The sequence below is a fragment of the Zonotrichia leucophrys genome, chromosome 1 (genome assembly GCF_028769735.1).
Source record: "Zonotrichia leucophrys gambelii isolate GWCS_2022_RI chromosome 1, RI_Zleu_2.0, whole genome shotgun sequence".
Taxonomy (NCBI): Eukaryota; Metazoa; Chordata; class Aves; order Passeriformes; family Passerellidae; genus Zonotrichia; species Zonotrichia leucophrys.
The window spans coordinates 71,078,508-71,106,469 of record NC_088169.1 but is presented as its reverse complement, the minus strand read 5'-3'; the positions used below and the strand labels follow the sequence as shown (position 1 = coordinate 71,106,469).

At 38.3% G+C, this 27,962-nt stretch overlaps 1 protein-coding gene across 1 annotated transcript; it reads right to left on the bottom strand.

The window, feature by feature from the left end:
• Window positions 1-26,838, bottom strand: MTMR6 (myotubularin related protein 6). Its single transcript, XM_064717130.1, has 14 exons — window positions 26,726-26,838; window positions 22,732-22,848; window positions 20,694-20,856; window positions 19,659-19,816; window positions 18,830-18,958; window positions 17,647-17,781; window positions 16,391-16,523; window positions 11,727-11,836; window positions 10,519-10,644; window positions 9,264-9,313; window positions 8,262-8,462; window positions 7,597-7,731; window positions 7,392-7,518; window positions 1-5,637 (listed from the first exon to the last, which is right to left on the bottom strand). The coding sequence occupies exons 1-14, from the start codon at window positions 26,747-26,749 to the stop codon at window positions 5,377-5,379; spliced, it is 1,869 nt and encodes a 622-aa protein (XP_064573200.1). The 5' UTR covers window positions 26,750-26,838; the 3' UTR covers window positions 1-5,376.
• Window positions 26,839-27,962: the final 1,124 nt, after the last annotated feature.

The window sequence follows — 27,962 nt, the reverse complement described above, 5'->3', positions numbered from 1 at the left end:
TTAGATTGGCAATATTAAGATCACTTTATTTTAAGCCTTATGGATTTTGAAAACACAAATAAAATACTTGTTACAAAATTCCATTTGCTAAAGTTTTTTCAGGAATATACATCAAGCATGATCCCAGCACACAGATAAATGACTTTTACAGAAAGCATTACACAGAGCAATAAATGTTAGTGAAACAGCCAGTCTTTCCAGATATTTTACAATGAAAAATTCTCTTTTCTTTGTCACATCTATTATTTGACTAAGTTTTTAATTTCTTTATTTAAAATAGCCACATCTGAATTAAAAATGTGTAACCAAACCAACTGTGGAAGTCAACAGGCACTCAGAAGCCCCAAAGGGAAGAGTAAGCACTATCTTTCAAGTTCACTAGTTCAGGGGTAAAAATCCCTGAGAGACAGAAATATGCTGAACCCATTTCCTTCAATGGAAAGATGCTTGTCAAGGGACATTGTCAACAGACAGCTGTAAAGATAAACTGTAAGGCTGAAGAGCAATAGTAAGACAGAGCAAGGAAAGCAATCTGTAGTGCTAGGTAATGAGGATGCTTGGTGGAGCAGCATTATGGGACTTCACCAAGGCTGCCTGCTTGCAGAAAAACACTCAGCAGAAATATATGCAGAGATACAAAGCACAAGATGTGTACATGCTCGTCATTAACATGGAAAACAGTGTGTGCCAAAACTATAATACCACTTGAGTTAAAATACAAACAAGAATAAACAAGATATTGTGCTCCAATTTCAACGTCACCATCAGGACATCATTATGTGAAGCCAGTTCAGATTAAGAAACACAGTTCCATATACATTTTCTGCTCATCAATGCCAGTACAGAACTGCTCAGAAAGAGGTGATTCACAGACCAGGTCACTAAATTCTCTGGGACCTGGAAAGCAATCTCAGAAGCAGTATGCCTCTAACCTTCCACCTCAAGTCCCTGAGTTGCTGCTGGACATCAGAAAAGGTTTACTGCTTCTACTTCATGAGTCATAGCCCTGCAGTGTCCTGTTCCTTGCTACATGCTGTGACACGGGTCCCCAGCTACATCCCTTTCCTTAAGCCTATTGTGCGTACAGAAGCTGCACCACTGAGTGATGATGCTGAGCTGATTTTCAGTGTTATTTAACATGGAGGCAGGTCAAGCATGAGTTCACTCACACTGCCCACTGAGGCTGATGTGAGCCTTCAAAGCAGTGGAAGGAAGCCACAGTCTCTCAGGTTATTGAAACATCCAGAGCATTAAGAAGCCCATTACATCTGACTGATGTCAAGCACCGCAATAAGCAACACTAGGAGGAAAGTGTGGCATAAATGGTGAAAACAAGTCCAAGCAGACTTCAATCTAAAGATTTAATCCTAAAGGTTAATATAGGTTTCACAATCAGTACACTTAGCCTATGATCAGCCACAGGTTTAAAACTATTAGCAAATAAACAGGAGTTTTAAGAGCAACCTTTAGGTTCTGACCTAAAGATCTAAAAATACCACTGGGGGGATGATCTAGTTTGAAATCAGATTATCTTTAACTAGAAAGCAATCATGCTTACGAGAGGCCCTTATGCCACTCACACTTGCTCCAGAGCAGGGCAGCACTCTAAAGAACAGATGTTGACAGCATGTGCCCTGTGCTATTTTAACATTGAGTTTCCTTATATTATTTATATCACTTCCTTAAGAGGACAGTAGTTAAGCCAAGCTACCCCAGCCCCACTTCAGCCCAGCTGTACAGCCAGTTTTGTGCTTGGGTTACCAGAATGGGAGGAGCAAGTTGTCTCAGAGATTTGCTGATGTGTTAGGTTATTATAAGGCCTCAGGAAAACAGCAACTAGAGAGGAAGAACACATCACCTTTCCCAGCAAAGCATTCTCCACTGTGCTTACCTGAGTTTACATAAAACTGCCACAGATTGATTTGTGCTAGCTTTCCCTCTGCAAAGCCATTCTATCAGGGCATTTGTTCCACACAGGGATGTGTGGTTTCATGGAAGGACTGCTGTTCCAGTTCTCTAAAAGGACTCTCCAGACTTCAGGCTTCTGCCCTAGATTTAGGTCACTAGTAATTGGACATGTGTAGAAAATGCACAGGCTCAGTTCAGTGTTGCCTAATTAATTTCTTAGTCTGTCGATTTGGCAGTCGCCCTACAAAACAGAACAGTTGGATATTTAAAATTGTATTGAAGAATACCTTATGACACTAGCAAGCCTCCCAAAAAATAAGCTCAACTCCTTTGGTAGTAATGAAATAAATATTTTAAATTGCCTGGAGTACAAAAGTGAAATCAGTTTTCTTAGGTGAGACTATCAGCTTGGTTCATTAAAAGAAAAAAGATCAAGCAAAGCACAGAATGTAGAAACCCAAAAACTTCACCAAAGGAGACTTCCTTAAGACAAACAGAACTGACTGATGCCAAAGTCTTGCAACCTATGGAGCAGAATCAAATGCACCAGCTTTCTGTCTGGGACATTATATAACTAATGTCACAGCCTGAAAGAGAGAGTTCTGCACATTATTTTGATCTGTATGAGGTGCCTTTCAGTATGTAACTGGTCTTGGAGTAGCATATTCATGATGAAGAAAAAGCTCATCCACTGAAATTAGAATTCAAATTCTTTCTTGTTCCTAGGCTTCTGTCACAATTTTATAGTCAACTTACTTGATTTTTTTTTAATCCTTCTTGAAGGACACAGAACAGCCCCACTGCGCTGAGTCTTGGCCATCCTGCCAAGCTCTCTGTGGGAGCTCACTTGACTACCATCTATTCACTGCACCACAGGTCCCATGTGCTTTAGGTAGTTTTGGCTTGGGTCTAACAGCAAACGAGAAGAGACAGATGCCTCTCTGCAGGAACCTTCCTCTCTGGTGACCCTGGGGGTTGAGCTGGCAGGGCTACCTGAACCTTACAAAGTGGTTGCTCTACAAAACAGCCTTATAAAACTCTATTTACATATTAACTGAAGTAAAATATTTACTCCAGATCAGGAAGTATTGTATTTTTTGATCAAGAAACAAGCTCAGTGCCTGAGCAGTTTTATGGCATTTTAAAGGTGACTTAACATGCCTACCGTGATTTAAAATAAAAACACATTCCAGTTCCTTTCCCTAAGAAGTGAATTTTGCCAATAAAAAGGACCTGAAGACTGAAACAAATTCCAAGTAACAGTACTGAAAGGGAACAGATCTTCTCTCCAAACCCCTTGTATACAGGGGCACTCCGATGGTTGTTAAAGTAAAAACAACATACAACAATATTTGCAAAAAAGCTTAATATAATCTTTTGAGTCTATAAACTATAAACAATAAATATGAAGAGTGTACATGGCACACCAGAGCAGCTAAATATTAAAACAAGTACACTTGGTACTTGGTAACACTTACCTATATTGTCAGCAATAAGTTTGTTTCACTACTGTGATATAATACAAGCTTAATATACAACATGTTTTTACAAAGGAAAACCACAGAACAAATTTAATACAGAAGGTGAAGGGAGAAGGGGAGACAATAAATAACAAGGCACAAAAACCTCTCTTGCTGCAACCCTGTAAGGCACCACTTGTGCAAACAAGAAACTATCAAAACCTGTAGTGGAGACATTCTAAATGTATTTAAGTAAGTAAAAAATATATTTTAAATGTGACGCTATGCTTATATCTTTGAAAATAAAAATGTTTATGTTTCAAAATTCAATTAGTGAAATGGGTGAACTGTTAGCCAAATACAAGAGTCACAGCTGGTTTCTCCCAGACAGCTCCACAAGTGCACCTTGATCTTGACCTATACTGGCCTTGCTAAGAGTCCTGGATCCAATATGGTGCAGAGGGAAATGCTGCCAAATTATGTCAAACTGTGCACACCAGTAATTGTGACAAAACACACTTCAGGGATTAGGATGAGAATGAAATTGTTTTCCTTTGAAACCAAAAATTATTTAAATCAAGATGTAAATGATTAGTAGCATTAATCTAACATAATTAGGAATCTTAATACTCAAACTTACAATTCATACCTCTATTTAAGAACTGGGCACCAATATTTTTCTTCCTAATTCTCTTACCTGCTCAGAAAATCTATCATAAGACAAATTTCAGAAAACCTTCTCCCTTACCAGAAGGTTACAGATACATAGTTAAGCACACAAACTGTCAATTTCCCCCTTTTTTCGTATGTTCCATGATCTCTACTGCATCCTGCTAGAAGTACGTTTTTGTCCTCTCTCCAAATACATAAAAATCTCCAGATACTAAAATTACTTTAAATATGCACAGGTTGGCCAAGTTTTTACAAGATGAGAAGGGTTTTCACGAATAACCAAAGTTTTCTTCTAATAGAACATTTAGGAAGCACTCAGTTTCTCATTATCTTCAGACATGTGACTTTTTTTAACTTGGGAACAACTTTTTCCAAAAGTTTTGCTTGCATTCTTGTACCTTGAACAACTGCACAGCACACAATCTGTAAACAATCTGAACAAACCTGATTATTCAGTTATTGGCTAGTTTTGTTCTCTTATGTGGCATATCTTATTTTACACCTAAATACCTTGCCACAAATCAAAACACCTAAAGTCAGACAACCTGCAGCTTTAATGATGCTCAATCTACTGAGCTGCCAGAGAGGAAAATCAGGTTAATCTATTGTATTTTAAACAACAGAGCAAATGGAAGAAAAAACACAGTCTCAAGTGATAAGTTAACATTCATATAGCTATTTGTTGAAAGGCTGTGCCAGCTTAGGCATGCTTCATTCTTTGTATTCAGTCCTGTTTTAAGGATATAAAAATTTGAGCAAATACAATGTAAACAGAGCCAGGTAGACTGCAGTAGTAAAGGACAAAATTACTGATCTGACAGTTTTAAGGCCAACTATTTATGATTTGAAATATGTCATACTATTCCATGGCACTTAATACACTGAAAGTTAGTACTGGGTGACACTAAGCAAGGGAATATGTATTCATATGAGATATATACACATAGCCTCAGTTCCTAAAATAGAAAGTTCAAGTTTTTTGTCCAAATAAAATCAAATTGTGAAAGACCATCTGTGGTTTCCTATACTGAATAAAGTAATATTACTATTTAAATCAATTTAGTGCAAACTGACCTAAGTCCAAAGACATAACATTCCTTGATTTTCAGTCACTACTTACCAAATGCCCCTTATTTCTTTCAAAAAGACAACTACGTCCTTCCCCCCCCCCCTTAAAAGAACAGCAAACACCTGACAACTAGCATGCTGTTCTAGTCTACATTAACAAAACTTGCTGATATACAAATCGTGTTTTGGTCATGCAGCACAGACCCATCCTGAAAATGGCCCATCTCTCCATTTAATCAGTCTAGAGGAACACAGTGCCAGATGTCAATTAGCAGGTCATCCTGGCCACTCCGTACTCCAAGCTGACAACGGCAGGCTCGGCTTTGGAGAACTCGGACACGAGTTCGCTGTAGCGATTGTCTGCGGCGTTGCTGCCCTCTATGGTTCGCACGGCGTCGTTCACCGGCACCGGTGGCTGCTCCTTCTGGAAGCACGGAGGGGATTTCAGTGCCAGGGGGGCAGGAGGAGCCGTCTGCTCCCGCTCCTTCACAAGGACCACATCTGACCGCCCGTTTCTCTGCTTTATTTTCTGAAATACAATGAACAGTTACTAACAGCGGGCATGACTCTTTACTGATGATACTGTGCTTTTAAAGGAAATGCATCCCCTTCTTTTGCGGGCCAACTCGGTGTCGGCCGAACTCTTACAGACGCCAGCTTCTTCCCCACAGTTTACTGCTGATGCTGCAAGCACTGCTGGTTTAAAATTTGCAGAAGGGCAGAAGACAAAGAATGCCTACTAATATCCCTAGAGAAGGAGAGGTTATTCCAGGCTTGCCCCTGGTTTGGTTGCTATCAAGATGGAAATACTTTCTGGAGTAGAAGCAGAGGAAGACAGACCTCAGCACTGTAGCAAGCAGGGATCTTGCAATCTCTTAAAGACCACGAGTCTCTTAGTGATAAAGCAGCTGGATAGCTAAAGCCCTTCTATCTTTCCTAAAAACCTTCTAAAAGACTTTTTCCTTTAGATCTAAAAAATGCCAATACAGTTTGTTCAAATGCATGAATACTCTAAAAAATGTCAACTAAAACACAAGGAAAAAAGGACGTATCCTGCCAGCATGAGCAAGAGAAGAGGAAAGATTAGGATGAAGGGATTTTTCAGTTACATGGCTTGGGTTGTTTGCTTACTTCATTTTTGTTTTTAATTCAAACTCACACACCCAGTAACTGGGAGGTTAAACTGAACAGATTTGTTTGTTGATCTGTTTGTATTTCATTAGAACTGAGACTAAATCCAGAAGACTGGTGTCTCTTGGCATCAACTTTTTATAGATGGAAACAGCAGTAGCAAAGTCGACATCAGGATTTCAAACAACTACATCTCATCATCTCTCAAGTGACAAATGTAGGCTCAAGTGAAGTTAATATCATGGAATGAGGTTCTAGAAAATTCAGAGCTGAGACTTTACTTTCCTCTTGCTTATTCTTTAGATTGTTTTTTGAGTTTTCTTCACCTTGCTGCTTCAATTGTATAATTTTTTTTAAATATAAAATTAAGATTTGAAACAATATTAGATAAAGTGACCTGCATTCATTACTTTACAGTAGGATCAGTCTAATAAAATCTTTCCTCCTAGAAAAGCTGTATTTCCCCTCCCTCCCCCGTCCAACATAATATACAGGAGTTGTGTTGCCATTTCTGTCCACACACAAATATTAAAACTGATTATCAGAAGACTTCTGCATTCCTTAAAAGGCATTATTCTGAAGTTTCAGCACCTTAACTGACTGTAACAAGTATCAATCAGCCTTTTCTGGCTGTTTACTCCACCACCTAAAAGTCAATTATAGACATCTGATCTCTGGATTAAGCCCTGTCCTCATAAAACCATTACAACGTACATGACCCATAATTATGATGACTTACAACAGCATGCACCTGCATATGAAGTTAAAAGAAGAACAGTACTTACTGCTTCCATTTTAGTAGCTATAATAGAAATAAAACATTTTCAGTCTCCTTACTTTAGCAACACAGCTGTAGCTACATGGATACCTTATTATCCAAAATGGTTTAATGCAAGCTGAGCTCTGTGAAACTTGCCTTCAGTAAGGCTTTGATAGTAGCACTTTTACATCACAGAGCTCATTAATAAAGCAGAATAAATAGTGCCTCAGAGCACTCATCGTAGAAACAAGCAGTGAAAGTCCAAGCCACCATCCCACAGAGTAAGTGCTAGGCCACACAGCAGTGACATTCAGGTGAAAACCAGCAGCACTGCAACAACTATAATCTGAAGAACAGGTCACAAGGGCACACACTTATTTTGTAATACTTACAGCTTCCAGTTCTTTAATGTCTTCCTCCAGCTGTTTATTTTGCTCACTTGTATTCATGATAAGGTTGAACACAGACTGCCTGGGATGCATACTTCGATCAAACTGATGATACATGTTTCTCCAAAACCTGCACAAAACACACACTTTCAGGTTTGCAAGGTAAGACAGAGCTGAAGAAAAGATAATGTATCTTATTTAAACTTACTTAAAATTGAATGATACTGTATTAGGCTCCAAAAGTGTTAGTTCTGGAGAAAAGTCCGGATTATACAGAGGATTCTGGTATTTCTTCTGTTCAGCCAACAGGAATGGCCACAAGGAATAGGTCTTCTCTTTTAGTCTTAAAACAAAAATAGTTAGAGGTCAACACACTGACTGCAAGCAAACAAGCAGAAGATAACTGCTTATGATGTGCAAGTTTTGTCTACTTGAAACAAATACTTTTAAAATACAATGCAAGAGGAACTGATAAAAACTTCAAAGAAGTTTTCCAGCTAAATGCATTGAAGATATCTTACTAGTACTTCTAAATGAGTAGTCTTCAACAGGCAAGAATTGTAAGGTTAGCTAAAAAGAGTTGGGAGAGGAAATTACACAATACCTCCTAACTTCAGGTTACCTACTTTTAGAGGGGAAAAAAACCCCCAAAAACAGATGAGCAGGAAAACCTTAACTTTCCCTATGAAAAAGTAGATGTGATTTTCTACTAGAATTAGAAAGGCTGTCTTCACCCATCTTCCCTGATGCAGTTCAACATAGGTTTCAGTACTACCAATCCCTCCTCTACTCGGAGTCTAAAATGAAGAAGATTCACGGAAATTCTTAGTCTGCCAGAACAAACAAAAGACACATTACAATGTGCCTGCTTACTTTAGCTCTTCTCGTTCTTTCTGGCAGTTTCCAAGGAAGTTACCAAACTGGCATGAATGGACATGTTCATGGATTTGAAGGAGGAAAGCTTCATTGAACTCAAAGGCTTGTGGAAACTGCTCGGTCAGATTCCACACGCTTTCTAAAAACTGGGTGAACACTGGCGAGATCTCTTTCGGATCACCATCCAGCTGACAACATCTGAAAAAGATTCCACAAACAGACTGAAACTGGTTTAAGTTAGAAATCAAGAAAGTCTTAGCTGCAATTGTTTTTAAATGACAGCACCTTGATTTGATGCTAGCTTTGATTTGGAAATTGAGCACCTAACTTCAAGAACTGGGGCAATTTTTGAATAGAAATAAGTCTATATTTGACCTGTTTTTCTGACTTATAAGTAATCACACATCTATATTAAGTACAAAATAGCAACATAAAACAGTTAAGTTCCTTTGTGTCTAATACTGTCACAGTCAACATACGGAGTCTACCAGCTAAAGCAAATTAATAAGCAGTAAATAACAGCAAGGCTATTGTCATAGCTGATGACAGGCAGATCAAGGGAAAAAACAGAACTCTTAACACACAGGACTTCTAAAGGTAGGTGTGACTTCACCATCAAAGTAAACATAAATGCAAACTTATCTTTAACGATACCAAAACTATGTGTTTCATATTGCCTAAATAGCTGGGACATAGCTTTAGATTGGTTTTGCACTGTGTATACATTTGTGCAGACCTTGCTGCAGTCATTAACTTCTGCAAGCAAGCACCAGTAGCACTAAAAATTTACATTTGCAATATAAATCAATTATCCAATCGGTATAAACTTCAATACACTGAAGGCAGCAGGAGAAGTGCCTTGTGTACTGAAAACAGCTTACTCATTGCTGAACTGGTGCAGTGTGGCTAGAAATGCAACATCTGCAAGCTGTCTTTTGTTTAAGAATACTTAGCTCAGTTTGCTGTCATACACTTTACTGTATCAGAGGAGTGAACTACCTGTCAGAGAACTTGTGCCCAAAGGAGATCCAGTCTTTCTCTATCAAGACCTAGAGGGTAAAAAATGAAAATCTCATGTAAAACATTACTCAATCTTACACCTACAGTACTAACCCCACATGTTATCAATATATTGTACTTTAAATCCAAGTCGAATAAGTTACAATAGAAACAACTATTTATCACTTTGTAACTTCTTTATTTTCTTGGAAGCTTTTCACAAGATTCTCAAAGTACATTTGTAAAAAACTAGTAAAAAGTTAAGCAACTTGCTAATCAGGTAACTGATAATTTTAAGAAAAAATGTTGCATGACTTCACTAGTAGGTTATTAACTTTCTATGGCAAAGAATAAGAAAAATGTTAGTACTGCATGCCTGCTATCATAATTTACATAAAACCACATATATATTCTAACATTTATAACAGTAAGTTTGCTCATATCAACACTATCTTCTTTTATCACTTTGGTCACACTATGAAGCACCAAAATGAACAAAGGACTGTCACAGAAATTTAACTGAAAGCAAGGATTAATCAAAACCCAAAAAGATTAAATTACTTCCCTAAAGATTCTCACTATTAACAACTAATTAATCCTCTTCTAATTCTTCCTCAACTTCACTTTCAGTGCTTGTAATATTTGTGGCAGTTAGATCTAAACAATGCATTGAACTAGTTTTATCCTTGAGGAGTTCCTGTAACACTCTGCCTTGTCATTGCAGAACACTGTTGATTTTCCTAGTCTAAAATTTGGAATAATTGTAATGAAATTCTTCTCTCAATATAAAAAGATGAAGAAATTTAGATTGCTTAGACATATTTAAGTCTCTATCACTGTGGGAATTATCATTTTCAGATTTTAAAAATGTTGTTTTGGAGACAGACAAAAATGTTGTTTTACAGCAGCACAGAGCTGCTGTAATTCAGTATATGCACCACCTCACATAAGCACTTTGGAATCCTTCTATGTCATAGATAAGGGACTTGCTGGGATGCAAAAGGCAACCATTGCAAAATTTCTGCAGGGTGACTAAATCAATTTGCTATTTGTATTTCAATTTTTCAGATTTTAAAGATTTTTTTCAAGTAGCAAAATACTTCATACAGCATATCTGTATGAAGTATTTATCAATATACTGCAACTCTCACTTTACACTTTAAACTAAAAAACAACAAAAAAACAGTACATTTGCTCCCTTTCACACTCAAACATTTTACCAAGGAACAACTCAACATTGCAATGGTCTGCTTACCATGAATCCTTTGATTGTTCTGTAATAGGAATCTAGCAAGAGAGCTCCAAGAGAACAAACTTGGGAAGTCCTATCCCAGCCATCTGAACAATGCACCAATACACTTGCACTCTCAACTGCTATTGCCTGCAAAACACAGTCGTTTCTTAACCAATGTTCTCTTCTAGACAGAACTCAAAAACTAGTAAATAAATTTTAAAGATCTATATTTATTTCCAACTCATACCATAGGCCATCTTATTTAACAAAGCTAGAAAAATGTTTACTATGAGGAAAAGATTTAATAGTATCAGAAAGTATGAACTTGTCTCCATAGAAGTATAGAAAACTCCTTGAAAAGAAATTCCACTACCACTTCTGTATAAACTAACCTCTACAGGCGTTCCCAGTTCTCTCTCCCCCTTATAAAACTAAATTTACAAGAAAACCAAACAATAATTAGATTATACATTACTAAACTAAAACTAATCTAAAATAATTAGATTATACATTACTAAGACTAAAAAAACCCCAAACGACATTAATTCATCATTAAAGATACCACTCGTTCATCATTATGCTACATAAAAGTAAAGGCCCAGGATATGCTCATTAGCTTCAGCTCCTGTTGGCTCAGACATTTTTGAGGGTCATCATTAGGACAATCACCCACTTTTAACTGAGATAACTCCGTGTTATTTCACGTAGCAAAAACAAAGATCTGGGTTTTTTCTTTACCCACTACCATCAGATCAAGCGCTTGGCTTCCTAAGTGCTTGGCAAAGGCAATTGTTCCTCTGAATTATTCACAGAATCCTACTTCCTTGCCAAATGAAGTCAGCATAGCCACCTTGGCTGCTCTACAATTACTGCCCCAGTTCCACTTCTCAGAGTATACTAAATAATACTTTGTTCCATCCACCACCAAACTGGTTACACTTTTCAAAAATATCTAGAGAACCAGGAAGCATAAGAATCCCTTTGTCTCTCAACAAGATGAGCAAACAGCATTCAAAAAATCCCAGAATATTGGCTGGAATGTTTAACATCTCCAATCATAAAAAAACATGTAATACTTTAACCAGAATATTAGATGTACTGATATATATACTAAACACCTACCTCCATAAAGGTCAGCTGCAGAATTTTACACATTACATAATATTAAGCATAATTTTTCTGGTAGGAAGTCAACTTCCCACCAAAGAAAGAAGCAGCATGCAAGTTACCTTGGCTAGGAAGACAGCAGCATCCAACACAGCTTTGATGTGACGCAGCCATCCAGAACTCTCCAGACCAGACAAAAAGTCATTGACAGACAAACCTCTTGTGCCACTGACTGAAAGAAAGCAAGAGTTAAAAAGCCTTAAGCAGTTGTAGCTACCTACCCTGCAATGGAGAAAGAAGAATAATTGCATGCTGTATCTAATCCCCTATGTTCTAAGTTGAATGGTGGTTTCCTGAAAGATTTCTAATCAAATGGTTAAGGGAAGAGTACTACAAAATGTTCTCCAGTCAGAATTCAACTCTGTAGAACTATATCACTATGAGCTGCAAGAGTAAGATCTTTGTGGTTTTTTGACAAAATAACATTCCAAGTAAATACACTGGTTATTCCCACCAGGAAGCCTTAGTCTTGTCACCAGAGAAGGCAATGCAAATGCCAAAGGCTCATTGGAAATACTTAATTACTACCAGTAGTAGGGAAGCAGCTGCATCCAGACAATAGACACAGTTCAGAGGAGTCACACTGCCAGAGATTCGTCACCTCCACCCTGCACAGGAGAATAAAGTACGTGCAGTACAAGAACACAGGGCCGAATGAAATCCACTGAAATTTTGTCTACCTTCACACTTGACACACTGCATTTCTGACTGATCTCTATCATTCTTACCTAACATACTTGGATCCTGTAACAATAATGTCAATTCAGAGAGCAAGGAAGAACTCAAATTAAAGGAAAGATGCTTTGCAGTGTAGCAGCAAGAGATGCAGAGGCAGACTGGAAGATTCCCACATAGAACCAATTCACATGTAAGACAGCCTGTTTCTTGTACAATTTTGAGTAATAACTCACACAATTACCTTACTATTCAAACATGACAAACTTCTGGAATTAAAAAACTCCGCAAACATAACTTCAGCTATGTGTAATTCTAAGAAAAGACACCCAAGGCTCCTAGCTACACAAATACCTGCCTCTTCAACAGTAGATGCCTACTTTCCACTACACTTAACAGCTAGACTTGATGATCTCACAACTTTTTTTCAACATAAATGATTTAATGATTCTAGAGCATTGGGCTGTAAATGAAAATAAAAAGGTTCTGTAGATGAAAATCAGCAGTAGGAATACAACAGCTGCAAAATCATCTTTATCTCTGGCCATGGAAGGAAGTGAGTCAGCAGCAAAAGCAGAGAACAAAAGTCACCAAACAATTATGTGATGCAGATTCAATATTCAATCAAGTCCCTTAATGTAAGGAAGGTCATGAACTCAAATCACTGCCTCCAAGAGCTTTCCTGTATCTGCACTAGATGTTTCTCAGCTCTCAAACAAGTTTTGGCACACTCCCCACTGCTCAGGAAGATTCATAGTGCCAGGTGCTGCTGAATACTAGAAGAATGTCAGACTTCCAAATAAGTATTGCAGCACCACAGATCTTCATCATCCATAAAACTAACTAGCAAGCCACAGCACAATGAGGTAATAGAACATCAAGAAACCCCAGAAGAGAAGACCTACTTTTAAAGGTTAGTCTGTAATATCAATAAAAGAAGTAAAAGCAAGCTAGCTTTCCCCTCTCTTTGAAGGGCACCATTAGGCAAGAGTTCTGCTTCCAAAAGATCTGGCAGATGGAGAAAACAGATATAGATGAGAATGTGAGCTAGCTGAAAGGACCAAGTCATTCTCTATACCAGTGGTTCCACACACTTGATCAGTCACAACAGTACACAAACACATCCACCACTCTGTGGTAAAGGAAAGAAACTGAAAATAGTCAAGTATCAGGAAATTAAAACCTCTGTAGAGAAGGGACTGGACAGACAAAGCCATGTCTAGAGGTATGGCAGCACACTTACAAGCTTTCCAGCTAGAAGATAAACAGGCTTCCAGCCCTCAGTATGTTTTCACCCAGATACTGCTGTCAAAACCTGGTTTTGATCAGAATTTTCAGCTTGGCAGAAATATTTCACAACTAGTAATTCCCTAGCTAGATTTCTATATTTTTATAAACGAAGGCAGAGATAGGAACACATATGTTGAGCCCCAAGAGTTAGATTCCATTTCTGTGAATTAACACAGGCATTTTTATACTAGTTGGTGATTAAATCAAATGCATTGGTACTGGTCCAAGTCTTATATGCTGAAAAAAAAAGTTATTTTCTAGTTCCTTATGGTCTTTTAAAAGGTGAAAGATGATTTATGGTACCATTTATAGTACCAGTCAGATAATTCAGCTACTTCACAATAAACAGGACTCAAGATAGTTCTGCCCATATGGATCCCACCATAAAAAACACAAGCCCTACATGCACATGAGCCCCAAAACCTCAAGGTTCCCTTGCTTGACTGTCATTATTCACACTACTAGCAAAGCCTCAGCCAGCAGTTCAGGAGGTGACTAGACTTGCAGAGTGAGGCACAGCAGGTTGCAGGCAGGTTTTAACAAATAAAAAAACCTGGATAATCCCTTGCCCTATACAGAAAACTCTACATAACTCACAAAACCCACTTCAGTTTACACACTTCCACCATCAAAATATATGTAACAGACTGCAACATTTATTGAGCCTTTTGCTCAACATTTTCTGTGGAAATGGTCCCTTCTTGACATACCCAAAACCTTTTTGCTTATCAGAGTTCAAGCCTTTCTGTTATGTAACAATTTAATTTAAATATATAAAAAGTGAACTTCATATTTAGTGTTACAGCTACAAACTTAGTCTATGTCAAGTTTCTCCCATGAGTGTTGTAGTCTGCTCATTGACAGAGTCATCACGTTCACACTGAAGAAAACTATTTTAGAAAAGTTTTGAACCACTGCATGCAAGATATTTAATTAATAGCTGAATCAAAAATTCAGCTGTTACTACACTGTAAACCCCACTAGCATACTCCATGGTATAGTCCCATTACAAAAAGATGTTGGGAAGGATTTTGTCTCACGTTCGGCTTGCCAGTGGAATTTGCAGATTCTGAAAGAAATCAGGCAGACAGACACAGAGCCAAGGAGCAGGACACACACCAAACAATGAGTAACAGTTGCTTGGTATAAAAAGCCCAAACAACTGAGGGCAGTCCCAGTTATAAACAGCGTCATTGGTATCACGCTCTCATTTGAGAACATTCAGTCCAGCACATTCAGGGAAAGTGAGTACACAGAAGATAAATGGCATTTTCCTCATTTTAAGTTGTGAACCATTTTCATGGCATTTTATTCCTGATCATCCCACTGACAGCACATTTCTACAAGGGGCTGAAGAGTAAATTATTGCAGACATCCCTAAATTTTAAGGGCCCTTTCTACCCCTGAAGGTGCTCCTACTTCTAAAGTGGCATTCAGCAAAACTCTGAATGAAAACATACAGAATGAACAGAGGTAAAACAACTGTATTCATTTACAAAAAAAAACTTTTGTGGAAAACAAACAATAGAGATTACTCATTATTTTGTTCAACAGTGTCTAAACAAACCAATTCTTCACACAAGGAAAAACTAAAACATATTCCATATCCTTAAATAAAGCTAAAGTTACAATACTATTTAGTAAGTATTGCTGCTGGGATGCCAACTCAAAAGGAAGGAATATAAGGTCTGTAAAACTTAACTGTGTGATGCACACACTTCTGCATCAGACATTATTACACAGGAGCAGGCCTCTTAAAAAATTAAACCAATCAAGTTTTATTAGCTAGTTTCCTAGAACTGAATGTATTAGTAAGAGAAAGGGGGATTATGAAAAATCTAAAAGCTCAAGCTCAGGATCATGCTTCTCATCTTTTCTTTAAGAAAAACACATGCAGGAATAATCAGAAAGATCCATATTATCAAAGCTCAGCAGGACTCCATGCACAGTGCCTGAAGAATAGGTTAGCAGCACATCCAGGATCAATGAAAATAAAGATTACACCACTAGTCTGGAAGATTTCTTGATCAATGTAACAGCATGTCTTCATCAAAACAGGCTTCCATACAAGTGTAAACTTTCTCTGTCTCTGGAAATATTTGCATAATTCCAGAAGCCAAGCACTTAGACATGTACTGTGTGTCAGGTGTGGAAGCCTCACTTCTGCCATTGTATTCTAATCTCAGAATCCACAAAATGTCTTACATTTTCTCTCAGCTGTCTACCTAAAAAATATTAACAGAATTATGAACACAGTTCTGCCTCTCCATTTTCTCCACCAGGAGGCAGGCAGTGGTATGGTAAGTGGCTCACCTTTCTCCCTGCCCCCTTCTCTACAAACACCTACAAGCACACAAGGGGCTCACCAAGTCAAAGAGCTCAAGTTCTGTACAGACCATATGCTCACTGCGAATTCTGTGGAACAAAGCACCCCTTGGAGAAGAACTGATATTCTGTAAATGAAAATGTATCTACAGGCACACACTCGGAAAACAAAGGAGTCTCTCACTGACATACTAACAAACTCACTGAAGACATATTTGCCATTCAATTTTCTCAGAATAACTCCATTCAGTTGGGTTTACAGTTTGAAGGTTGAGGTTTAAGGTAATTCATTACCACAAAGCACATCAAACTGGTACTAAAGACAGAGCTGGAATAAACCATAGAAATGCCAATGCAGTTTGTGTAACCTATTATTAAAGACTTCAGAAAAACACCCTGTGTTCAAATACACTATTTTAGTACAGTTAAAACATACCTTCCAGGAGTTTCTGCAAGCTAGATCTCATTACATGAATATTTTCAATGCCAACAAACTGGAACCTAATGTTTGAGTAGTTGTCTTCATTCTCATAGCCCTTCCCAGCAGCTCTGTTAGCCATTGCATTAAGCTAAAAAGAGGAAAATAAAAACACGGGAAAACATTATTGGAATAAAAAATCAAATTAAGAAGCAAAAGTCAAACAATTGCAATTGAACACATAGGGAAAAAAACACAAGAGCACATAGTGTAAACAGATTCTAATATAGTTTGTGACAAATCAGTTTGAAAGAACTGAAGTATAAGAAAAGGACAGTATGTAGATATTTTTAAAAAATAGTCTATATATAGAGCTGACATATCTGAATAATGCATTTAGTAATTCCCATTCTCCTCTCCAGATTCCTAACTAATAAGCCTTTTTTTGTGTCCAAATATTTCTGAGTAAAGACACTACAAACATCTCACATATAAAGGAAAGAGTAAGACCCAGACATTTTCAGCTCCTGCACTGAGTGAAATTAATACTAATTGAAATGAAGATGAGTCTAAAGAGTGGTAATCATCCATACATTGCAACAGGTAATAACGTAACTTAATAAAATAACAGAATTCAGTTTAATTAGACAGTGATGAAGTATGATGGTGAGGCACTCGAAAACATTGCCCAGAGAAGTTGTGGATCCTGGAAGTGTTTGAAGCCAGATTGGACAGAGCTCTGAACAACCTCATCAGAGGTTGGAGATGATGTTTAAGACTTCTTCTAACTCAAGCCATTCTATGATGACCTCAAAATGCCAAAACAGAATTTCCTCCGCTTCCTCACTTTTTGTATAGATCATTTACACAGAACATAGTACTCTCCCGTTCCAAAAGAAACCACATCACAGCTCACCATTTCCTGAATTTCATTTCAAACAATCAAAATTATCTGGATCCCACTCAACTTCTTAACTATGTTCACTTCTTAACTATGATTTAAGTATATTTTTAAATGCCCCTCTCAAAGAGTAGCAGCATATTCAGAGAATTCTAGCTGACTACTGGGACAGGTTCAACTGTCCAGCTGAACCTTAAAACTTCTTTAAGAAAGCAAGTAATCGAAACACCAGAATAGAGGCATAACCTCCTTTTTACAACATTTTTGCTCAAGATGGATTCCTACTTGGCTCCAAAATTTTCAAAATTACATTGTATCCCTACACTCTAATATTCAGGAGGAGAGGCTTGTCTGCAGCACCAGAAGTATGTACCTTGGGCCTGGTGTCCATGACGTACATGTAGCGATTGGAAGGATTTGCTTTACTGATGGCTTGCAACATGTGCTCATCTTCCAGGCACCTGGCACTGAAACCTGAGAGAGGTTGACTGCATCTGCAAATTGCAGCCTGCCAGAAACAACAAAGAACAAATCAGCATCACTTTAATATGTGTACTTGAAGTGCTCAGCAAAATCTCAAAAGACACTGAAATAAATTGTTTCATTCAGCAGCGAGCACCAGCAAACTGAATAAAGTTCAGGTATTCCTGAATAAAGTTCAGGTGCTTAAAAAGTACATTCCTTGGAAACCCTGAAACACAGTAGCTACAACTTAAATTTAAATATTCATCAAAACAGTTTTTCAGGTTTATCTTCATGGGCAAGGTATCAGTTTACATAACTGACATAAAAACTCACAAAAGTACAGACTGGAAAAATGATACTTTAAGAAAGCAAGCTACTCCCTTAATACAGAATGAATTATGTGTGGTTTTACTAAAGCAGACATGATTTTATTATTGCAAGTGCAATTTGTTATCATCTAATGTAATTTTTGTAATGTCGTTTCAATGATATGTTGTATTTCAGAAGGTATCAGGTACATCTTCCAATATTCAAATAATGATATAAGTATGTTCAAATCCATCTAGTAACTTCACATTCATGGAAAAATTCTTTAACTCAGCAAGGTGACAGTAGGGTCCTTCCACAGCTGAGACAGTACATGCTGCTTTCCACCACCCACTGCAAAATCTTATTTCCTACCCTGTAGAGTTTTTTTACCTTGCAAAACCTCCTTGAAGAACCAATGTTTTTACTTTGTTGGTTTATCTGTTTAGGGTTTCTTCCCTACCATTTTGACCTAACATATTTTATTTCTGATGTATCAAGGAAGACAGATCCCTTAAGAGAAAGCTATCCTCAGTTACCTTAATGTTAGTGTCTGAAAACTTCAGTAGAGTCAACAGATTACTTAAGGATTTATTTTAAACTGGCTAGGCTTACTCCACATCCTGTTAGGCACCACTCCTGTCAGCTGTATTCAGGGTTATCCTGAGTCACACCCTTGCCATACAAGTCATGGTACTTGAACCTCCTCACCAACCCTTGAACTACTGTCAAGTGTTGAGAAATACTTTTCAGCACTTTTACAGCAAAAGGAAGTCACACTATACCTCCTTGTTTTTATGATAATATGACAACACTGGGAATCTTCCTTTGCTTCTGAACTTGGAGCTACCAACAATTATGGGCTTGCTTGCAGTTCTGGGAACATAAAGTTCTCTAGGATAGGTTTCACAAATCTGAAAGACACAGATACACAGAAAGGATTTTATAGGGAAGACACAACCTAGCCTAACCTAATTTTATATTGTATTCAATTTGAAAGAAAGATGTAAGGTGAATTAAGACACAAAAGAGAAATACTACCATGTTTCTTTATGCAAATGTAAACAACTCAAAGGAGACAAGCCATGGATGAAAGTAGTACAAACTGGTATCCAAGTTACACATCCAAGCATCACCATACCAGCATTCACTCTAAAGAATGCAACTCTGCAGTAGAATGTGTTTCAAATAAAATACTGAAATTATTTCCCTCATTTTTAATGCTTCCAGACTACAAAGTAAGATGAAACCTAATCTCAGAATCAGCCACACCACCACAACCAGCACTGCAAAATGTTGAAGTAGAATCCTGCTCAGTTGAGAGAGACATCACAGAGCTGCAGAGCACCAGAATCAGTGGGGCTGGGCTTCCAACAATCTCTCAAAACAATCCCAAAGAACCCACGCATCCATACACACACGCTCTCTCAATGAGGCCTTGGGAAAACCTTCAATCAGGAAGTTGTGAGATTGCACACTGATTAAGGAGTTAACTCTCTCTACCTGCAAGTTCTTGCTTATATAGCAAGCCAAGTGATTTGGCAGCAAGGCGTTTTCTATAGGCCTCACCAGAAACAGACGCAGAGCAGAACATGCTTCCATTACCACACTTACCTTGTAATCACGATTTGCATCAGACAACTGCCAGTAATCATTTGGCACTCCCATTCTCTTATATTCTTCTGCTAGGTCAATAAGCTGCCAACCTTTGACTTGCTCAGATTCATTTTGTTTAGGATTATAAGAAAAGGCATACAGGTCTTCGTATTTTGCTAAAAGGTAAAGAATATGTAATGGAGAGAAAGTCTCAAGCTTCAAGATTCACAGAAGCAAGACTAAACAATAGATACTTGACATGTCTGAAATATCTATTCTGCAACTATCCTACAGTTAACTGATAATTACAGATACCTAGTCAGAAGTAGGTTATGAAAGTTTTTCTGAGTGTGCTTGACCTATTTCAGAACAGACGTTTCTAAAGCCATAAGGGTCACAAAATGAAGACTGACAAACTTAAGGCAAAAGGCAGAATTATTAAAAGACTTCACAGGATCTGAAAGAACAAACTGTTTTGGGAGGCAAGAACTAAAATTTACATCTACTGACCTTAAAAAAAGGAAGTTTTAAAGTTTCCCTTAACAAATTAAAGCTTTCAAAAACTCTGTTTTTCCTAGTAGGCTATTTACTTATGACTGAACACAAGGCAGAAAATGCAAAAGACTGTACTGGCAGAAGTCGCTTGTAAAGCTGAACTGGTAATGTTATTCTAACATCAAATTTCAGCTTTATTTTTGAAACTGCATGAAATTAGTAAAAATTGATTTGCTCAGTGGGTTTTTAATTGATGGAACACAATTAAGAGAGACTATACACATTTATATTCACAATTTCTGGAACACCACTAGAAATGCAAAATAACATAGGAATCTCTCATTCTGTTAAGGAGCACCACTGACATACAAAAGCCAGACAATGCAGCTTCTGAATTTTTATGCAGATTAATATTTAATCAAAAATTCTATTTATTACCAAACCCACATGAGACTTTATATAATGTGTGTTTAAAAAAAAAAAAATAAAAGATTACACACACCCCCAGCTTGTTATCCATTCATATACTGCAAAGTCTTTTACAGCTACAAGGATTACCTGTTCTTGAGAGCTGAAGCAAAGAATTATAAATGTCATGACAATCTCTCTCTCTGGGTACAACAAAGTGAACTATCCTGAAGTTCTTGCACTGGATGACAAGGGGGCAGCCAGAGGTAGTCAAAGGAAGCTTTTCCACCGCAGCAATGTGATGATGAAGTATCTGTGACATACAAAAACTCACACAATAAGCATGCTGAGGAAAAATAAGAATAGCATACTACTTAGATCAGCAGAAGCAAGACAGCACACTAAACAATGCTGAATATGGATTTTGACTAATTTTGTCAGCCAGTTATAAAAAGAAATACATTTACAAGCAGAAATCCAAGAATGTCATTTTGATCAGGATATTAAATGTATAAAACTTTTGTTACTCTCCTCTGTCATTTTGAAGTGTCCCTCTAAGTGCAAAACTGAGACGTAAAACTCCACCGTAGTTGTTCAATTTTCTTTTAACTTTGTTAACTAATAGGCCTAAATCTCATTAGGCAATGTCCAGACAGGATATCTATATTTTTTAAGGATCTACAGAAACATACTTCATAATTTTCAAACAAAATAAAGGAAGGGAAAATAATTCAATGTACAAAAGATTTCAAAATTCCAGTATTTAACAGGTACAGATAGAACAAAGCTAAGAAAAACATCTCCTATACTATCTACTGTATTAGATAAACATGACAGTTTCTTAGCTAAATGTTTATGACCACTTTAACAGCACTGTCACAGCAATGGATGTACAGAAGCCCTCCACAGATTTATTATGTGTGGCAAATCTACACAAGATTTAGGTAAATACATATAAAGTAACAGCTGCTCAACTCTGAGAAGAAAGGCACAGATACATAACCTCAACTGAACAAGATGTTCTTGACAGAATTTCAATTACATCACTGAAGCAATCAAATCCTCTTAAACATTGATCAGAATTTGACTGGCATCTGAGAACTGTGCTGCCAAATATGCATTTCCAAAGAGACTATCTTGAAGGCATTATGATAATTATACCTGGTACTTGCATTATCATCAGAAATGCAGTACTTGGAGTATGGTTCAATTTCCCCAAAATGAAACCTCTTAATGCAGTGCATAGGGAGACACAAGCAAGTAATGCTTCTGAATCATGCTGTCCTCAAAACCCATTTTGTATGAAAGGGTAACAGTTTGGTTTGTACAAAGGTGTACCTTGTATCCAAGAACAAATAACAGAAAAATGAATTTTCTTGAAAGCACCATGAGGCACTTAGATAACCAGGATACAGGATTAAGGGTAATCAAGGAAAATGCACCCACAGGAAAAAAAAAATTAACAACAGCTAGGGAGATGCTATTTCATCCTGGAGGATGGAAGACTCAAGGCACTTACTCAAGTCAGGTGGCTGGACTCCAATGGGAGCCACAGCTTGATGTTCATATGTGTGCCACCAGGGCAGTAAGCACAAAAACTAATGTACTAGCCAGCTTTGATTGCATAACATTGGTACTGGTCAACAAGAAGCTGCTGCCCCATCTGAAACCCTTTATTTCAGAGATGAATACTTGTGAAGAAACAGCTGCTTACTGCTCTAAAAAAGTGCATGTAATCTTCAATATTGCCCAAACCTGAGATGTCAGCATTTTTGCTATCTCATTTAACCTAGACAGAATCTAATTACAAGGTAAGTTCACTCTGAAATCTTAAACCTGATGCTTAACCTATGTATCAGTCTCCCACTCCTGCCTCAGAATCATGGTGCAAGTCAGTTATTTAAAGAAAACCACCACACATGCATTCAGAAATACAAGTGAAAGCCGCAGAAGAAATTACAGCAGCCTGAGGAAAAGTCAAAACTTTCAACATGACCTGATTTCAACTGCAGCAGCGTCACGCAAGAGCATAACCTGTGAATTATTAACTTATTATGATACCGTGAAGGAGGAAAGTAGAAAGAACAGCTAAGAACATTTTTAGTAAACAAATTCAACCTTGGATCAGGGAGAAGAAATGTATCTGGAGGACCCATGCCTTTGAGCCACAAGCATTCATTATCCTTACCCAGGTCTCTCTCTGACTTGAATCTATGAATAACAGATGAGTTGCTGTAAGGTACAGAGTGCCCGTCAGTGACTTATTGCTCGTGCTGAACCTATCCAGTAATTTCACCTGCTCTACCTGTAACAAAAAAGGGGAGGGAGGAATAAAAGTTAAGTTGGAATTTCTGCAGAATTTAAATTACAACTTAGCAAAGGTTAGTGCAAAGTTGGTGCAATAATTTTGAAAATGGTAGGAAACATAAGGCAGCACACACAAGGCTATTCAGGCCAAACTAGAATGGTCACAAGCTTTGAGACCAACTAGTTTAAATATCCTGTTTCAATAAAAAGCATTGAGCTATTTTTTGTTTCAGTTTTTTCTAAAATAAGAATTAATAATTACTAAGCTTTTAGGCTGCTTCCCCAAAACACAGCAAACACACACTAACAGTTTCCTGGTATTGAGATGCCAGCACTGAATTAACAGCTGATCTCAGCAACATGCTTTATTGGCCGTCTGCACACTCAATGCCATAAACCTGACTTTCATTTTAGCTATGTACTGTCTTTTATAAATTCCCCAACCTCAAAAATCAGTATTATTATAACCTTGCCTTTTAGTCAAAATGCATTCTTAATGAAATGTAAGCATTCTACTAATAATTACAAAAAAAGCTCCTAGAAATTCAAGGACTGTGCTGGCATTTGAAGCAGATAACTCACGCTTGAGCCTCACAAGGGCCAACAACTCCTTCTGGCATTCTATCAACACTGTTATCTCAATCCTATGGAAAATATTTCAAAATAAGAACTATTTCTAGATAGCCTGTATTTTATCTGCCCCTCCTAACTCTGGGCTCCACAGAGTGCTCTATTTGAAACAAGCATTACTCGATTCTTTGCGTGCAGGAACAGGAAAGGAGTGTGGCAAATGGCTTATCTCCACGCATTCCTCTCTTTTTTGGCAGCACTGGCTCATTAATGCCAAGTTAAAGCTCTGTGCTACATTAAATGCATGGCACAACTCCAAAAACTTCCACACCAGCAAGACCAGCGCCCAGAGGAGGCGACAAGGAGAACCCACATCTACTGTGCTGATGTTAAGCCATTTTTAAGTCTTGTGTACAGATGTATTTACCTACTAAAAGCACATACAAAACAGAAAAAAAAAATCAGGTATTTATGATCTAGAAAGGCCTAATTTTGCTTTCAAAAGTTGAAAAAACAACAATGAATACAAAACAGAATGAAGGAAATACAAATATATACTAGAGGTCAGCACTATGATAATATTCCAGATTTCAGTTTAGAAAGCAAAAAAGTTGGAAGCATCAGTACACCCAAACTCCATCGTGCTGAAACCACCAAGTCCTCAGGTTTAGAGCAGCATAAGTGAATACACCACAGCCAAAACACAGAATCCATACTGGGCAGGTCTGCAGCAATAATTGCTCCAGTACCTGGCACTGCACCTCCCCAGCAAATCGAGAAGGGCACAGAAACTGCCCCAGCTTTGCTCCAGCAACACCACCCACCAAATCCTGGCATGTGAGCTTTCCTTCTCCTCCATGCAATAAGGCAGCTCTCCTCAAAGCTGCATTTCTACATCAGATGAGGACAGGCATTAGTGCTCCAACTTCCACTTACCTAGGTAAAGTCTACAAGAATTCTGAAAGCCAAGTCAGAGATAAACTTTTCTTAAAGACAACTGAGTTAGATTCAGCCTCCACAGATGACAGATTCATTTAAACTTGACTCAAACCAGCTTAAATGGGTACTCAGCTTATGATACACTTTTTCCTTCTGCTGTTTGATTTGATTTAGCAGTCAAACTAAGCAAAACTTTCCATATCCAGGAGAAAAAAATCCAGGAGTATTTTCACTAATACACATTTGACTTTAAATATGCAAACAGGTTTGACTGAAGAATTTTCAGCCTTTTCTAACACATTTTGCTTTAAAATATCCTAAAGGATACTATCAAGATTCATCGAAAAACACATATTCTTTAATTCACCATCACATTTAATAAACTGAATGTAATAATTTGTTGCTACTTAAACATAAAACTCTCAGGAGGGATTTTTAAGTTGACCTCACTTCCTTATTCAACATAAAATCTGTTGGACAGTTTAATTTCCCAAAAAGCTACACTCAATTTCAGATACCTGTGTGGACAGTTGTAAAGAAATTTTAATTTCAACATTCCCAGCAAACTGAAATTGGAGGAGCTACAAAACCTATTCCATCACCTTCTCCTGGGGATAACAGCTGCCCTGCACAGCAGTGAATCTGTGCAAGACTGCACTCTTGTTTCAAGTTTATTTCACTATGACTTAACTAAACTGAAAAAACAGGAATGCTGTCAGATTAGAAAAAGCAGGGATGTCTCAGAACAGCTGGCATGAGATCCAACTTGAACCTACACACAAAGTGAATCTTCAAGACCCACAGTGCAGGTTGTATTTTACTTTTCTTGCTTCCTATACCTCTAATGCTTGCCAACACACACTTTAATCTATCTGGCTATTCGATAAACCAACAGCTTGCAAAAAGCTAAGCAAGCAACACAGCTGCAACAAAAAAAATATCACTCTATTTCTTACCATGACACTGGTTTTTTAGAATGCATAATTTTTTTCATATGAATTATAAAAATAATCGCTTCAAGTAGTAAGTCTTGTATCTTACAAATTGTGTTCAGGGCTCATTTCTCTCTTCACTTCTATTGTTACACGAAGTATTTTTCCCCAGCAGTGCCCCAAAAACACAATGCAGAGATACAATCAGCTGCAGACACAAAGAAATCAGCAACCTGCGGCCTTTCTAGTGTCAATTTCAGGTCTGAAACTTAAACAGATACTCTGATCATCTGTCGGCTTTAGTCTAGCTTTCATTTTGGAATCAGCTACTGACCATAACAATACAATATTAAATTTCCAAACAAGGACTTTCATGTTTGTAAATAAACAACTGATAAAGAAACTTTATCTCAAATCTGTCAGCATGATGCACTAATAAAGTGCATCTAATTTCAGACTAATAAAGTGTCACTAATGGTAGTTTCATCAAAGACCTTCTTTCTGTTTCACATATACACATGTATATGAAAAACAAAAGCAGCTATACACAGTTATATAAAAGTTATATAAGTTATTACTCAAGAAATTTAAAAGCCCTTTCCTTTATGTAATTATTAGTTGTGAATCTAGTACTGGGACAGGAACTATGAACACTCCTCTTCTAAAGATATCTATAAATCAACTTTAAAGTCAGACTTCCAGGTTCAGGAATTAATCACAATTCCCAGGAGCCTACAGACAGGGGGAGTCTTTTCAGCAACCTTTGCAGTCAGGGATGATGAGCAAGGTGAGAAAAGCACTGTTAGAAATTTAATTCTATAGAAACTGTGACTTAAAAACTCACTAAAAAATTAGCCACAACAAGAGAGACCTTCCTTTTGCATCTTCAATATACAAATAAGGCTAACACACTAATAATAGGAAATAAAAGTCACAGAAGTCCAAAATGTCAGCTACAGCTTAGCTGACGTATTTTTAACAGCATAACACATTACACAGGCAATGATGTCCTGCGTATTTAACACACACTGGAATATTCAAAAAGGAGAAAACAAATCGGTTGTTTTCACAACAGATTTGCTTCCAAAACTAGAAAAAGCTGCACGGAAGCATATACAGAGCACACAAAACAAACGCAATCCCCTCCCAGCTCGCTTATCCTGCTCCCCACTCCACCACAAAACCCCCACACCTGGATTTTTAGCGTCTTCCCCTTATTACAGACACGGGGCCACACTGAGCAGCACGCCCAGAGCCCTCCGACCCTTCCAGCGGAGCGGCCGCTCCAGAGCCCCGCGCGGGGCGGCACCGGCCACAGAACAGCAGGAGGCAGCCAAAACAACAACGCCCTCGCCCGCAGCGGCTGCGCCGGGCTGGGCGGGCCCTCCCGACCGCACAGTTACCCCCGCTCCCGAGTCGCAGCACCAGCAGTACCTTGGTGGTGCGGATGTGCTCCATGGCGGTGCCTGCTCGACCGCGGCCGCCTCCTGCTCGCCGCCGCCACAGAGCCGGGCCGGCGGCCGCTCCGGCTGCACTTCCGGGGCGGGGCCGCGCCGGCTGCGGGGCGGGGCCAGCGCCGTGCGCCCCGCAGCGCCCCCGCGCGGCGGGCGGCGGGAATGGCTGAGGGGAGGGAGTGGCTGAGGGGCGGGAGCGGCTGAGGGGAGGGAGCGGCTGAGGAGCGGGAATGGCTGGAGGGCGGTGTGGGAAAATAACGAGGGATAAACAGGTAACTGTGAGGAACTTTTAAGGGAAAACATGGTTCTTATTCTCGGGTGGAACGCGGTCGGCCACCCGACCTCTCACACGCAGCACAAACTAAAGGGGACTAAACGGAGGGTGGAGCAGAGGGGAGACCCCGCTACCAGGCTCAGTCGAAACACTTGCAGAAGTAGGAGGAATTCGGTGGCGATTTCCAGTTGAAAATCCACGCAACAGATGAAAACCAAGGGAGATAAAGGAAGATGTGCTGCTGTTGAATCAGAAACCATGGTGAAATCACTCTCCTTGGACTGACATGTTCCCATCATCTCAGATACTATCCTGAGATACCTGCCTGCTGAAGTACGACTGTCCCTCACTGGCCAAGATGTATAACTAAAGTCACTCAGTGTCCACCTAGACATAAAAAATAATAAAAGTGAGTTAAGAATGAGAAGTTAGGGAAGACTCTGTTATACCTTCTGGGATCCGTCAATGGGCTGAACCAATCTTCTCCCCCATGGGGATGCCCAAGAACTGTACCCATGGATCCCATGATGTTGAAAGGAATAATATAAATGTGTCTTTACAAACAGACCATATTAATCTGCTCATAGATAGGGCTAGGAACTTACAGATAGGGAAGTTACAAAAGAAAATATTAGTTCTAGAAAATGTTACTAATTGACACAGGCTGTTGGTCAGCAAAGGCCGTGTTATATTCTTGAACCCAGAAAAAAGAAACAAAGGCTTAATAGAATTATTAACAGTTTCTTCTTCTTTCTTTATTTGACAAAAGAAAGGTGCATATTAAACAGGGCATAGAGTAGGTGTGAAAAAGGCATATTTTATGATTGGCTTTTCGCAAATATTCAAATGAATTTTGTATGTGTTATGTTAGAAAGTTTAGCTGTATTAATTTTCTTAGGTAGTGTGTTAAATATAGTTTTAGGTTATAACATGATGTTAAAAT